Source organism: Phyllopteryx taeniolatus, chromosome 15 (genome assembly GCF_024500385.1).
Source record: "Phyllopteryx taeniolatus isolate TA_2022b chromosome 15, UOR_Ptae_1.2, whole genome shotgun sequence".
In the NCBI taxonomy this organism is placed as follows: Eukaryota; Metazoa; Chordata; class Actinopteri; order Syngnathiformes; family Syngnathidae; genus Phyllopteryx; species Phyllopteryx taeniolatus.
The window spans coordinates 16,165,628-16,177,920 of record NC_084516.1 but is presented as its reverse complement, the minus strand read 5'-3'; the positions used below and the strand labels follow the sequence as shown (position 1 = coordinate 16,177,920).

The 12,293-nt window shown below is 42.9% G+C and overlaps 1 protein-coding gene across 5 annotated transcripts in view; it reads left to right on the top strand.

The window, feature by feature from the left end:
- The window catches only part of LOC133490011 (nucleus accumbens-associated protein 2), a 91,532-nt gene that overhangs the window by 62,536 nt on the left and 16,703 nt on the right, over positions 1–12,293 (top strand). For all 5 annotated transcript variants that reach the window (XM_061799468.1, XM_061799470.1, XM_061799467.1 and 2 more), the window contains 3 exons: positions 1,216–1,384; positions 6,018–6,782; positions 10,161–10,337. In XM_061799468.1, the coding sequence (XP_061655452.1) occupies positions 1,273–1,384; positions 6,018–6,782; positions 10,161–10,337 (1,054 nt within the window). In that variant the 5' untranslated portion in view covers positions 1,216–1,272. The remainder of the gene's footprint in view (positions 1–1,215; positions 1,385–6,017; positions 6,783–10,160; positions 10,338–12,293) is intronic.

Below are 12,293 nucleotides of genomic sequence, written 5' to 3'. Positions count from 1 at the left end.
TGATGCTGCCACAACCATGTTTCACTGTTGAGACTGTATTGGACAGGTGATGAGCGGTGCGTGGTTTTCTCTACACATACTGCTTAGAAGTAAGTTCTATCTTGGTCTCATCAGACCAGAGAATCTTATTTTTCACCATCTTTGAGTCCTTCAGGTGTTTTTTTTTTTTGCAAACTCCATGCGGGCTTTCATGTGTCTTGGACTGAGTCAAGGCTTCCGTCGGGCCACTCTGCCATTAAGACGGTGGAGGACTGTAGTGATGGTTGACTTTCTAGAAGTTTCTCCCATCTCCCGACTGCATCTCTGGAGCTCAGCCACAGTGAGCTTTGTGTTCTTCTTTACCTCTCTCACCAAGGCTCTTCTCCCCTGATTGCTCAGTTTGGCCGGACGGCCAGCTCTAGGAAGGTGTCTGGTCGTCCCAAACGTCTTCCATTTAAGGAATATGGAGGCAACTGTGCTCTTAGGAACCTTGAGTGCAGCATAATGTTTTTCTGTGCATTGCCACAATTCTGTCACTGCGCTCTTCAGGCAGCTCCTTTGACCTCATGATTCTCATTTGCTCTGACGTGCACTGTGACCTGTAAGGCCTCATATAGAGAGGTGTGTGGCTTTCCTAATCAAGTACAATCAGTATAATCAAACACAGCTGGACTCCAATGAAGGTGTAGAACCATCTCAAGGATGATCAGAAGAAATGGACAGCACCTGAGTTAAATATGGTGTCACAACAAAGGGTCTGAATACTTAAGGCTGTGTGATGTTTCCGTTTTTCTTTTTTAATAAATCTGCAAAGATTTCAACAATTCCATTTTTTTTCTGTCAAAATGGGGTGCTGTAGGTACATTGAGGAAAAAAAATAGCTTAAATTATTTTAGCAAATGACTGCAATATAAAAAAGAGGATGTCTGAATACTTTCTGTACCCACTGTATATGTGTCCTGCGATTGGCTAGTAACCAGTTCAGGGTGTACCCAGCCTCTTGCTCACGGTTAGCTGGGCTACGCTCCAGCATATCCGCTACCCTAGTGAGGATAAGCAGTGTAGAAAATGGATGGGTGGATGAATAGTTACATGTATCGTGATTAGTTAGTCCCTAGCACTGGTGGCAGATAACTGGAGCATATCCCAGCTGACTTTGGCCAAGAGTCAGAGTACACACTAGACTGATCCCCAGTCAGTGGCAGTGCTCCTTATGTTTATTTTGTTTTTTTACAGATTCCATTGCTCACTGGCGCATTCTGCTGTCCATAGCAGAATTCTCCTGGTCCAAATATGTCGCAGCTGCTCCACGTGGAAATCCCAAACTTCGGTGCCACGGTACTGGGGTCTCTGAACGAGCAGCGTTTGTTAGGACACTACTGCGATGTCTCCATCCTGGTCAAAGGTGGGTTCAGTGAGAAAATTTTGAGGATTGTAAATTGTAACGCCTTCTTTAGACAGCAAACTACAACCCTAATTCCAATGAAGTTGGGACGTTGTGTTAAACATAAATAAAAACAGAATACAATGATTTGCAAATCATGTTCAACCTATATTTAATTGATTACACTACAAAGACAAGATATTTAATGTTCAAACTGATAACGTATTGTTTTTAGCAAATAATCATTAACTTAGAATTTTATGGCTGCAACATGTTCCAAAAAAGCTGGGACAGGTGGCAAAAAAGACTGAGAAAGTTGAGGAATGCTCATCAAACACCTGTTTGCAACATCTCACAGGTGAACAGGCTAATTGGGAAGAGGTGGGTGCCATGAGCTTCCCTGAATTGCTCAGTCATTCACAAGCAAAGATGGGGAGAGGTTCACCTCTTTGTGAACAAGTGCGTGAGAAAATAGTCGTCCTGCCAACAGTTTAAGGACAATGTTCCTCAATGTACATATACAAGGAATTTAGGGATTTCATCATCTACGGTCCATAATATAATCAAAAGGTTCAGAGAATCTGGAGAAATCACAGCATGTAAGCGGTAAGGCCGAAAACCAACATTGAATGCCCGTGACTTTCGATCCCTCACGCAGCACTGCATCAAAAACCGACATCAATGTGTAAAGGATATCACCACATGGGCTCAGGAACACTTCAGTACAGTTCGGCGCGACATCCGGAAGTGCAACTTGAAACTCTACTATGCAAAGCAAAAGCCATTTATCAACAACACCCAGAAATGCCGTCGGCTTCTCTGGCCCCGAGCTCATCTAAGATGGACTGATGTAAAGTGAAAAAGTGTTCGGTGGTCCGACAAGTCCACATTTCAAATTGTTTTGGGAAATTGTGGACGTCGTGTCCTCTGGGCTAAAGAGGAAAAGAACCATCCCGACTGTTATGGACGCAAAGTTCAAAAGCCAGCATCTGTGATATGGGCTGTGTTTGTGCCAATGGCATGGGTAATTTAAACATCTGTGAAGGCACCATTAATGCTGAAAGGCACATACAGGTTTTGGAGAAACATATGCTGCCATCCAAGCAATGTCTTTTTCATGGACGCCCCTACTTATTTCAGCAAGGCAATGCCAAACCACATTCTGCACGTGTTGCAACAGCGTGGTTTCGCAGTAAAAGAGTGCGGGTACTAGACTGGCCTGCCTGCCGTCCAGACCTGTCTCCCATTGAAAATCTGTGGCGCATTATGAAGAGTAAAATACGACAACGGAGACCCCGGACTGTTGAACAGCTTAAGCTGTACATCAAGCAAGAATGGGAAAGAATTCTACCTACAAAGCTTCAACAATTAATATCCTCATTTCGCAAATGTGTATTGAATTTTGTCAGACGTAAAGGTGATGTAACACAGTGGTAAACATGACCCTGTCCCAGTTTTTTTGGAACGTGTTGCAGCCATAAAATAAAAAAAAGTTAATGATTATTTGCTAAAAACAATCAAGTTCATCAGTTTGAACATTAAATATCTTGTCTTTGTAGTGTATTCAATTAAATATAGGTTGAACATGATTTGCAAATCATTGTATTCTGTTTTTATTTGTTTAACACAACGTCCCAACTTCATTGGAATTGGGTTTGTAGTTGTAAGTCAACAGCATATCTGCTAGTGAAAGCACAATATTGTGCTTGTTTTTGCCTCAATCAGTTCCACCCAATCAACAAAATTCTTCTTTATTCTTATAACTTTGCGACTTTTTTCTTAATATTACTACTTTTCTCTGAACATAATGCAATTTTATTCTGATAACTTTACAAATGTTTGTTCCTCACATGGCATTGTAGTATTTTTGGGGGGGGTAATATTTCTTCTTCGTACAAAGAGGGTTTTTTTTTTTTAAATAGTTTCCTAATTTTTATTGTTCTTTGTGGGTTAAGCGCAGCAAGTCTTCCTGATGAATTATTCAGCTGTTGTGTTTTCAAAAACAAGTTTCATCACATACTGTTCTAGCGTTATTTCTTTTTTTGTTTTTGTTTACTTTATTCTCATGACGAACTGATTTTTTTTTCTTCACATTACTACTTTTCTAAACAAATTATACATTTGCAGCAGCTTTTTCATAATTCATTTTTCGTACATTAGAATGCAAAGTAGTTCTGTGAGTCAACAGCGCCTCTGCTAGTTGCAGCCAAATAGTGCAATCCATTTTCACACACTAATTTTTTAAAATGGCTTCACATGATTACTCAATTATCAAATTCCATACAATTGAGAGAATTCTTAATTATACGACTCTATTCACATAAGATTTTTTTTAATCGAAAAAATTACAACCTTACACGCATCAGGATTTTTTTATTTTTTTTATTTATATATATATATTTTTTTTTAATAAACCGCCCACCCTTTATATTATGGCTTGAATTTTATTTTATTTTTTTGGGGGGGGGCGTCTCTATTAGTACCTTTTGGACGATCTTATAATTTCTTGATTAATCACAATCAGTTAAACTGATATGCACAATCGACAGAATCTGTCACAATCAATAATACGAGGATATTCTTGTAACATTGACATTTTTTCCCCCAAATATATCAATTTTATTATTGTTTTTTTTGCTCACACGTAATGTAGCATTTTTAAAGATTTTTTTTTACCATTACAAGAGGTTTTTTTTCTTCCATAATTTACTTTTTTTGTGGGCGGCACGGTTGTTTGTTTCTGTGTTTCCCTGCGATTGGCTGGCGACCGATTCAGGGTGTACCCGCCTCTTGCTCAGAGTTAGCTGAGATAGCCGCCAGCTCGCCCACGACCCTAGTGAGGATAAGCGGTACAGAAAATGGATGGATGGACTAACTTTTTTTGTTCTTCGGACAGCAAATAAATTGAGTAAATCAACAGCCCCTCTGCTTGTTGAAGCCAAATAGTGCTCTCCATTTTGACTCAATAGCTGCAAGACATGATTGACTATTAATTCCACCCGCCTGACAGAATTCTTCAACTTTTTACACAAGTAGTAAACACAAAAATCAATACAAGATGAAAGTGGTTATAACCAAACTATTGTACATGTATATGTACAAAGTATTTTTGTAATACAGCTTTTTATTTAAATTTTTTTTTTAATCTTTTTTGTTTTAACTTTCCTGTAATTTTGACTTTTTTTAATCATGACATTAATACTTTTTACAAACAAAATGTATCGTACCTGGCTTATATTCCATTAGCTTTAATGTGTTCAGGACCTAAACTATTTTGTGATTTATAGCCCAGTAGTAGAACTTGAGTCTATTCTAAAGCTGTCTGGCAGCCAATGTAGAGTCTTGAGAATTTGAGTAATATGTTCTGATCTCTTTTTTCTGGTCAGAACCCGAGCTGAAGGGTTCTGAATGAGCTGCAACTGTGTAATGCTCTTTTGGGGGCGTCCATTTAGAAGACCATTACAATTGTCAAGTCTACTTGAGCTAAAAGCATGGATGAGCTTCTCCTGGTCTGCTTGCCACAGGCAAGCCTTCACTCTGGATATGTTTTTCAACTGGTAGAAGGCTGTTTTAGTGATTGATTTGATATGACTGTTGAAAGTCAGTTCGGAGTCTATCAACACACCAAGGTTGGTCTTTGGTCTTTAGAGAGAGGGACTCCAGGTATTTACTAACAGTAAACCTCTTTTCTTTACTGTCAAAAACAATTATCTCAGTTTTGTTGTGATTTCATTGAAGAAAGTGTTGGGTCATCCAGTTTTGTTTTAGGCAGTGACACAACACCTCAATTGAACTGTAGTCATCTGAAGACACTGCTAGATATAACTGTGTCATCTGCATCTCTATAATAGTCAATATTGAGGTTCTGAAGAATTTGACCCAAGGGTAGCATATACAGGCTGAACAGAAGGGGTGCAAGAACTGACCCTTGAGGGACCCCATATGTCATTCCCATTTGATTGAACACTTCCACTGGTTACGAAATAACTCCTTTCCTCCAGGTAGGACCTGAGCAATTTAAGGACTGTTCCATTTAGTCCTACCCACGTGTTCAGCAATATGTTTTGATCTACTGAATCAAAAGCCGCCTTGAGATCCAAAAATACCAGAACTGACAACTTTCCTGAATCTGTGTTCAGCCGTATATAATTTAGCACTTTGATAAGAGCTGATTCTGTCCTGTGACAAGTTCGGAAACCTCCATTTAAGATCAAGTAATTGCTGAGTTGATTAAAAACCACTTTTCTCGACAATCTTTGCTATGAAGAGGAGGTTTGAAATCGGTCTATAATTTGATAACATGAAAGCATCCAACATTCTCTTTTTTAGAAGAGGCTTAACAGCAGCTACTTTAAGAGCTTTAGGGAACTCGCCTGACTGAAGTGAGTGATTACTTACTGCAAATCAGCCAGTCATGATTTTACAATCGGTTCGATAGTCAGATGGTAATGAGTCAAGACATTTAGTTGACTGTTTCAGGTGCCAACTAGCTGTCTTGCCTCAGTTACGACATTACAACTGTTATCTCAAAGATTATGACTTAATTCTGAAAATAATTTGATTCCCCCCCAAACAGATCATAACGTATTGGCTGACCTTCGAGTAAGTCAGCCAGCTTGATGGTCTCGTCTTCTGTATTCTTTCTAAATTACAGGCCAGGCATTCAAAGCTCACCGGGCAGTGCTGGCTGCCAGCAGCCTGTACTTCCGCGACCTCTTCAGCACGTCCACAAAGACCCAGTTCGAGTTGCCCTCTTCGGTCACACCGGCATGCTTCGAGCAGATTCTCTCCTTCTGCTACACGGGCAAGCTGACCATGGCAGCGAGCGAGCAGCTGGTCGTCATGTACACAGCGGGCTACCTGCAGATCCAGCACATCGTGGAGCGCGGCATGGACCTGATGTTTAAGGCCAACTCGCCTCACTGCGACTCACAAACGGCCGGCACCTTAGAGGAGACTGGTTCGGAGCCGCAGAGTCCGTGCAACAATGGCAACGGCCTGGCAGTGGCAGCCCTCCTGGCGAACCCCGGATGGTCCCCATCTCTCCTCATGCCGCCGCGCAAGATTAAACTAGAGGGTGGCGATCCCACGCCCCTCACCATTGCAACCACGCAAGGCAAAATCTCCTCCTCGGAGTTGGGCAATCGACTGGCGAGGGCGAGTTCGCTCTTCTACACCACAACCGGAGGGACCACCATCCCCGGCGTTCCCCCTTACCACCTTCTGGGTGCCATGGGAGGTGGTACAGGGGGCGGAGCGGCGGGTGAGCGCTCAAGTCCTGGTGAATCCAGTCTGCCCACTACCGACAGTCCCACGTCATACCAGAATGAGGATGAAGAGTTTGAGGAAGAGCCCTATGATGGAATGGCGGAGGACAGCTTCGGTCACCTCTATGCACGTTCAGGCAACCCCTATGGCAGTGAGTATAGTTAACTCTTCCAAGGAGGGAACTTTTTTTGTTTTTTTACACTGGTGAGCCACCAATTGTCGAGGGATAGGGACCGAGCTGTGCTGCGATTAATTGACATCACCACACCCTAATTTTTTAAATAATTGCCTATGTTAATAGTTCAAACTGAAAATAAACCACACAACTATGATCCCAAAACAGTTCATTTTTTAAACTCATTTAGCTTGCCCACCCAGTCCCAGAGGGACAGGATTGAACGTCTTCTCCACGTCCACAAAACACTGGACGTTCGATCCTGTCCCACTGGGAGTCCTGTGAGGCGTACTTCGTGAGTATGGGGTACCGAACCCCCTGATACGGGCTGTTCGGTCCCTGTACAACCAGTGTCATAGAGTTTGGTCCGCATTGCCAGCACTAAGTCGGATTAATTTCCGGTGAGGGTTGGACTCCGCCAAGGCTGCCCTTTGTCAATGATTTTGTTCACTTGAGCGGTTTGCAGCAGAGTGTGAAGCGGTTGGGATGAAAATTGGCACCTCCAAATCTGAGACCCTGGTCCTCAGTTGGAAAAGGGTGGAGTGCCCTCTCCAGGTCGGGAATAAGATCCTGAACCAAGTGGAGGAGTTCAAGTGTCTCTGGGTCTTGTTCATGATTGAGGGAAGAATGGAACGGGAGATAGAGAGGCGGATCGGTGCAGCGTCTGCAGTGATGCAAACTTTGTATTGGCACATTTTGGTGAAGAAGCAGCTAAGCCGAAAGGCAAATCCCTCAATTTACCGGTAGATCTACGTTCCTACCCTCACCTATGGTCACGAGCTGTGGGTCGTGACCGAAAGAATGAGATCCCGGACACAAGCGGCCAAAATGAGTTTCCTCCGCAGGGTGTCCAGGCTCTCCCTTAGAGAGATGGTCAGAAGCTCAGTCATCTGGGAGGAGCTCAGAGTTGTTCCGCTGCTCCTTCGCATTGAGAGGAGCCAGATGAGATGGCTCGGGCATCTGATTAGGATGCCTCCTGGGCGCCTCCCTTTTGAGGTGTTCCGGGCACGTCCCACCGGGAGGAGACCCCAGGGACGACCCAGGACGCTGGCCTGGGAACGCCTCGTGATGGGGTTTGTACTTTCCTATTTAGACAGAGTTTTGCCCCCATCTTGTTCTTGGAAGAGCACAAAAACTGGGAATAGGTGTTTTTTCAGTGAAAAGCTTGGGATAGGTTCCACAGAGAGAAAAAACGTGAATATCAGGGGATTACTGTATGTAGTGTTCCCGTTATATCGCGGTTCATCGTTCGCACCCCCACTGAATAAAATTTTTTGTGATGTTTTTTTATGGATTTATAGAGTGTACTTAATGTAATTCCTTTGCATATGGGAAAGGAGAGCCACAATCACCAATGCACTTTGTGTTACTTGAAAGTTGGGATAACACGAAAACACACAGAATGAGCACACTCAAGCAAGAGCTGCTGTCAGCCACAGGTCACGCACAGACATTCGCACTAGCCATAGCTTTAGCCTAATTGCCTACCTCCCTCTAGCTCGCCAATGTCATACCCCACCAGGCCCTGCCTCTAAAAGCCATATATATATCGAACACACAGATATTTGTTTGCAATGCGTTTAACAAGTATGTTTGAGGTTAAGTGTCTCTAAAAGCATGTGGGAGTGGTAAAACTAAATATAAAAAAGTTTTCATATGGTCTATCGCAGATTTTCACCAATGGCAGGTTGGTCTGGAACGTGTCTCTTGCGATGAATGGGTTTCAGTCTAAACATCAAATCCAGCAGGATTAGCTATTGTGAAGAATATTTTCAATAGCATTGCTCGCCACCTTTGGCCTAAATATATAAATATCAATCAAAGACGTGCCTCCTCTCACGGCTCCTGCTAAGTGAGGAGAAAAGAGTTTGTAGTGATGCACATTGCACACGCTCTTAGTGGCCGCAGAAAGACATTCTGGAGCAGCCACCCTTTTGTCTCCATTGAAATACAGCCAGCCATTAATCGATGGCGTTGGGGTCGTCAGCTGCGAGAAGGAGGAGGGGGAAAAAATTCACAGGGGGACTGTGGTGCATTCACTGTTGTGGCCGCCAAGGTGCACCCTTCAGCGACCACAGCAGGATGATATATTTGCTCCGCGACGCACATTGCTGGCTCCAGCTGCTTCTCTAACCACTGGTAAGCTGCCAACGGGCGGCGACGTGGCCGTTCGCCCCTGCCTCACAATGCGACACACGTGGGGGCAGATGGCATAGACGCTGTTGCCCAAATTCCACAAAACACATTACACTTCAGGGAAGATGTTTTTTCGAGTTGTGGGCATAGTTTGATGGCCAGTTGCACGCTATACTGGTAGTAATGGGTCCAGGTGAATGAATGAGGAAGTGACAATTCCGCCAAATGGCGACTGCATGGATAAGGGCACTTGGTGTTCCTAGTTTATGCTCGAAAGTATACGACCCAGCCCGGCGTCATCACAGACCCAATTTTTAGCGCCACCCAAAAAATCTGGTCAAAAGAAATTTAAAAAAAAAAAGTCTTAACAATTTAGTACTACTGTATGTATATTGTTGTCAGTCTTTGCACATATTTTCAGCACCTATCGTCAAACATATTTAATGTATTTAGAAACAAAACAAGGATATGATTTTGGGAGCAGTTTAACTGTTTGATAGCCATTTTTAAGTCACTTTTATGTGAAAGCCCCTGTTAGATGTCTGATAGCCACTACATTTAGGGTTAATTTAGCTATCTGGTAGCTTTTTTTTAAACTGTTGAATCTTGAGACTGTGAACATTTAATCCACTGTTAGCTTTCGTAATGCCACTTTTAGCTCTGATTAACCACCATTAGCAAGGTTTAAGATTCTCTTAGCGAGCTGGTAACCATTGTTAACTGTGTTGAAGCTTAAGAATGACATGTTAGCATTATAATACCTCTTAGCAACGTTCCTTTTTTGCTGTCTAAAAGTATCTTAGCTGTTTAGTAGCAACTGTTAGCTATTGTTAAGCCCCATTTAGCCTCATGGTATGTCCCGGAAACTCAGCTAGTGCGTCATCCATCAGTTTCTAATAAGACAAATTCATTAGTATACAGTCTGTGTGGGCTTTGGCTAAGTGCAGTATTTTTTCTCACACTGACTTTGGCTCGTGCCCGACGGCAGAAATTAATTTGATGTCTGGCCAAATTTCAAAGTAAAACTCAGCATGACTTGCATAAAGACTGGAGGTCGACGTAACCGCAAATGTCGGGGATTTTTTGGGGACTGTATTTGCTGCTCGTCCAGACAGGTTTTTATTGTATTATTTAACATTTAATAAATCATGTGTCCTGCTTGTCTTGGTAAAGTAGCAGCGTTGTCTAACTTTTAACTCCCCTGTCACTCTTCTTCAGTGCCAGACAAGCCCGAGATTGCAGGCGTGCCGCTGGCCTTGGAGAACCGCAACTGTGTGCTGATCCGTCGGGACCTGGTGGCACTACCCGCCAGCCTCATCAGCCAGATCGGCTACCGATGTCACTCCAAGCTCTACACCGAGGGAGACCCCGGGGAGAAGCTGGAACTGGTCGCCGGTAGGCACTGTAGCACACAAGTGCATGCTAACAAACACAACATTGATCGCAATTGACGAGCCTATGGCAGCTTGTCGGTCGACAGCTAGTGCAAAAAGCTTAAGTTAGCAGTCCACATCTTTAGTCAGTGATCCTTCTTGTCAAAGGGGATTCAAATACACAGCACCCAATCAATACCGGTTCCGATTAAGAGTTGGAGTCGTCAAGCTTATTTTTTTTTAGTGGCTAGAGCAGGGCTGGCTCTCCCATTAGGCAACACAGACAGATGCTAAGGACGACGTGGCTTCATGGGGTGAGACCTGGAAGGGCGTGATTGGGAGGAACCGATGGTGAGGGGGAGATACCGGTCCAAACGTATTGTGAGGGTCTGCTGGGAACGTCTGGCAGAATCCCCATCTCCCCGGGGATGCGGGGGGACATTGAGTCCGAGTGGACCATGTTCCGTGCCTCCAGGCGGCCGACCGGAGCTGTGGCCGTAAGGTGGTCTGTACCTGTTGTGGTGGCCACCCCCAAACCCATTGGTTTATCACGCAAATGTTAATTTTTTTCACCAGTCATTTCAGAAAGTGCTTTCAGACTCGGTGCTCTTCACATCAAACAAAGATGGCTAGCACAATAAGCTAATATAGCAGTCTACATCTTCACTCATTGATAAAAGATGTATAACAACAGTCACAGCTGATCCAAATCAGTCTTTTTCCACAAAACATTGCTCAACTGCTCTGCATGAAAATCCTATCACGCCAGTTAGTGCGAGAAGCTAACATTAGCAGTCTACATCTTTATTCAGTGTTTCTAGTCAGACATTACAAACAGATGGACTCAAATGTACAGTGTAACTCACAGAACCCAACCAAAGTCCAATATCACAAAAAGTTGGCCAATACTGAGAGTCCTATCAAGCTAGGTAGCATGAGAAGCTAATTCCAATCACAGAGGATCCTAACCAGTCTTTTGTTCTCAAAATGTTGCTCCATACTGGCTCCGGCTGTGAGTTTATAGCCTATAGCTGGCTAACACAAGAAGCTAATGTTAGCAGTCTACATATTTAAACAGGCACCTTGGTAAATGTCAGAGATGGACTAAAATGCATGATACGAGTCATAGATCCAAATCCGTCCTTTATTCACCAAAAGTTTGTTGATACAAGCTACCACAGAAAACTATCATATGGGCTACCGCAAGAAGCTAATGTTAACAGTGTACATCTTGACTATGTGCTTCTTGTGAAAGAGCATAAATATGGACTCAATGGACAACAACAGTCACAGATGATTAAAATCAATGTTTTGTTTTTTTTCCCAGAAAAAGTTCCGTCTGTGAGTCCTATTAAGCTGGCTAGCACAAGTGGCTAATACAAATTTTCTAGATCTTCACTCAATGCTCCTTCTTGTCAAACATTACAAACGGATGGACTCTTAATTCACAGCAGAAACCACAGAACCAAATTAAAGTCCTCTGTTCACTAAAATATGGCTCCAGCTAACATTAACATTTACATCTTCACTCGCATCACAGGCAGATGGACTCAAATTCACATCATCAATCACAGGTCCATTCAAGTTAGCTAGCTATAGACGTTAAAGTCGATGGTACAATTTGGAACCCGACTAACTTTTTTGTAATAACTATGCCCCGACAGTGATGGAAAAACTTGGGAAGTTGAACACAGGATTTCAGCTTAGTGAGCATTTAAGTCCACCATGGGTTGTTTTTTGTGGCTTTGGTATTTATTTTTTTATCATTATTATTATTATTTTGAGTGAGATTACCACAAAAGGTATACCAAGGGTTGCTTTTTTTTTGCGTAAACCAGTGGGCACAAAAAGGAACAGTATTACAGTACCTAGTAGGGCTGGGTGATATGGCCTTGATTCCCCCCCCCACCCCAAAAACAAAAGAATTAAAATAAAATAGAATAGATTTTTTTGTCTGACATTTTTTTTGTTTTTTCCC